Source organism: Numida meleagris, chromosome 26 (assembly GCF_002078875.1).
Source record: "Numida meleagris isolate 19003 breed g44 Domestic line chromosome 26, NumMel1.0, whole genome shotgun sequence".
In the NCBI taxonomy this organism is placed as follows: Eukaryota; Metazoa; Chordata; class Aves; order Galliformes; family Numididae; genus Numida; species Numida meleagris.
The window spans coordinates 537,050-540,288 of NC_034434.1; the positions used below are offsets into that span (position 1 = coordinate 537,050).

General features: G+C 63.5%; 2 protein-coding genes across 2 annotated transcripts; both read left to right on the forward strand.

Moving 5' to 3' along the window:
* On the forward strand, positions 50–2,037 carry FAM171A2 (family with sequence similarity 171 member A2). The gene is made up of 2 exons (XM_021377765.1): positions 50–264; positions 343–2,037. Exons 1-2 carry the CDS (start codon positions 81–83, stop codon positions 507–509), a joined length of 351 nt encoding a protein of 116 aa, XP_021233440.1. The 5' UTR covers positions 50–80; the 3' UTR covers positions 510–2,037.
* On the forward strand, positions 2,071–3,050 carry LOC110388464 (integrin alpha-IIb-like; the record flags this gene model as incomplete). Its single annotated transcript, XM_021377766.1, is given in 4 exon segments — positions 2,071–2,218; positions 2,668–2,754; positions 2,829–2,908; positions 2,979–3,050. Coding segments are annotated over 3 exon segments (182 nt in total), but the record flags the coding sequence as incomplete, so codon positions are not given.

The window sequence follows — 3,239 nt, forward strand, 5'->3', positions numbered from 1 at the left end:
AACGTGAGTGTGGGTGGCGGTGGCTGATGGGGGGTGGGAGTGGGGATGGGAGTGGTGGCCATGGGTGGGTGGCGGTGGCCATGGCGGAGCTTGGGGTCTCGCCCCGCTGGGGATGGGACAGTTCCGTGACGGTCCGTGTCCCCACAGGGCTGTGGGTCCGCAATGGGACGGGGCTGATCCGCAGGGAGGGCCAGCAGCTCTACTGGACCTTCGTGGCCCCCCAGTTGGGCTACTGGGCGGCGGCGGTGCCCTCTCCTAGCCCAGGTAGGACCCCCGTGGGGGGGAGGGGGGCGGCCCTGGGCCGGGGTGGCCGTGCCGCGTCCCAGCTCGGTGTCCCCGCAGGGCTGGTGGCCGTGGCTGCGGGCATGAAGGACATCACGGCGTACCACACCATCTTCCTGCTCACCATCCTGGGCGCGCTGGCCCTGCTCGTGCTCACCCTGCTCTGCCTCCTCATCTACTACTGCAGGTCAGCGCCGGCCGCCCCGCGCTGCGCAGGGCCCCTGTAGGCGGCCACGGGGTCACGGGCTGCTTGGCACCCATGGGTGGCCGGGAGTCGGGTACGGGGTCCTCCACCCGCTTGGCGCTCGCAGACATCCCATAGTTGGCTGTGGGGGGGTCCACCACCCGCTTGGCACCCACGGACATCCCATAACTTGCCATGGGGCCACCAACCCTGTCTGTCCTACAGCGGACTATGGGGCCACCAACCCATACCATGCTCTGGTGCCCTAGAGCTGGCTATGGGGACCACCAACCCCCACCCCACACTCAAATGTCCCATTAGCTTGCCGTGGGGCCACCACCCCTGGGTGTCCTATAGTTGACTGTGGGGTCTACCAACCCCGGGTACTATAGGGTACCTGACTATAGGGCTGACTATGAGGCCACCACCCCAGTGTTCGGTGGTTGACTATGGGGCCACCAATCCATAGTACGCTCAGATGTCCTAGAGAGGGCTGTGGGAACACCAAACCTGGGTGCCCTGTAGTTTGCCATGGGGCCACCAACCCTGGATGCCCTACAGTTGACAATAGGGTCTACCAACCCCAGACGTCCTATACCTGGCTATGGGACCACCAGGCCTGGGTACCCTATAGCTGACTATGGGGCCACCAAACCTGAGTGTCCTGTGGTTGGATATGGGGCCACCAGCTGTGGGTGCCCTATAGCAGACTGTGAGCCCCCCGACCTTTGGGGTCCTACAGTTGGCTGTGGGATCTACCACTCCTGGTTGCTCTACAGTTGACTATGGGGCCACCAACCCTTAGTGTCCTACAGTTGACAATGGGGTCTACCAAGCCGGGTGCCCTACAGTTGACTATAGGGTGCCCTATAGCCGACTATGTGGCCACCACCCCCAGGTGACCTATAGCTGACTATAGGGCCACCAACCCTGGGTATCATATAGTTGACTGTGGGGTCTACCAACTGCAGATGTCCTACTGCTGGTTGTGAGACCAGCACCCCCGGGTGCCCTATAGCTGATTATGGGGCCACCAAACCTCAGCGTCCTATGGTTGGCTGTGGGATCTACCACTCCTGGTTGCCCTACAGTTGACAATGGGGCCACCAACCCTTAGTGTCCTACAGTTGACAATGGGGTCTACCAACCCGGGTGCCCTACAGTTGACTATAGGGTGCCCTATAGCTGACTATGGGTCCACCAAACCTAAGAGTCCTATAGTTGGCTGTGGGATCTACCGCTCCTGGTTGCCCTACAGTTGACTACGGGGCCACCAACCCTTAGTGTCCTACAGTTGACTATGGGGTCTACCAACCCGGGTGCCCTACAGCTGACTATAGGGTGCCTATAGCTGACTATGGGGCCACCAAACCTCAGCGTCCTATAGTTGGCTGTGGGATCTACCACTCCTGGGTGCCCTACAGTTGACAGTGGGGCCACCAACCCTTAGTGTCCTACAGTTGACTATGGGGCCACCAACCTTTAGTGTCCTACAGTTGACAATGGGGTCTACCAACCCGGGTGCCCTACAGTTGACTATAGGGTGCCCTATAGCTGACTATGGGTCCACCAAACCTNTCCCCCGCTGACCCCGCTGTCCCCAGGCTGGACGCGCGGCTGCAGATCGGCGGTGACAACGCGGTGACGCTGCGCCTCGGTGCCACCAACGCGGGGGAAGGCGCCTTCGAGGCCGAGCTGTGGGTGCAGCTCCCGGACGGAGCCTTCTACCAGCGGGCGCTGAGCGACAGCGGGGTGGGTGACAGCGGGGGGGACCGGGACGATGGGGACGGGGCGGTGACATCAGGTGTGGGGCAATGGCATCGGGGACAGGGCGGTGGCACCGGGTATGGGACAGTGACACTGGGTATGGGACAGTGACATCAGGTGTGGGGCAGCGACATTGGGTATGGGACAATGACGCTGGGTATGGGATGGTGCCATTGGGTGTGGGGTGGTGACATTGGGTATGGGACAATGACGCTGGGTATGGGACAATGATGCTGGGTATGGGATGGTGCCATTGGGTGTGGGGCGGTGACACTGGGTTTGGGAGGGTGACATCGGGTGTGGGGCGGTGACATCAGCTATGGGGTGGTGGCACCGAGTATGGGACAGTGACCTCGGGTTTGGGATGGTGACACCGGGGCTGTGGTGGCACCGTGGGGACGTGGTGTCACCCGATGTCACCGCTGTGGGGACAGGAGAAGCTGAACTGCAACCCCCGGAGGGAGAACGGGACCCACGTGGTGGTGTGCGAGATGGGCAACCCCATGAAGGCGGGCACGCAGGTGGGTGACACCGGCACCTTGTCCCCTGGGTCACCTCGTGTCACCTCGTGTCACCTCGTGTCGTCACCCCGCAGATCACTGTGGCCATGGAGCTGAGCGTCCCGGCGCTGGAGGACGCGGGCGATGCCATCACTTTCCACCTGCAGCTCAGGAGGTGACCCCGTCCCCGCGCTGTCCCCGCGCTGTCCCCAAGGCGCCGTGCGCTCACCGCGCTGTCCCCGCAGCAAGAACAGCCCCGGTGCCAGCGCGGCCGTCACCATCCCCGTGGAAGCGCACGCGGAGATGGAGCTGAGGGGGTGAGGGTGTGGGGACGTGGGGACACGGGGACGTGGGGACACGGGGACACAGGGACGTGGGGACACGGGGACGTGGGGACACGGGGACGTGGGGACACGGGGACACGGGGACGTGGGGACATGGGGACGTGGGGACATGGGGACACGGGGACGTGGGGACACGGGGACACGCGTGGGGACACGGGGACA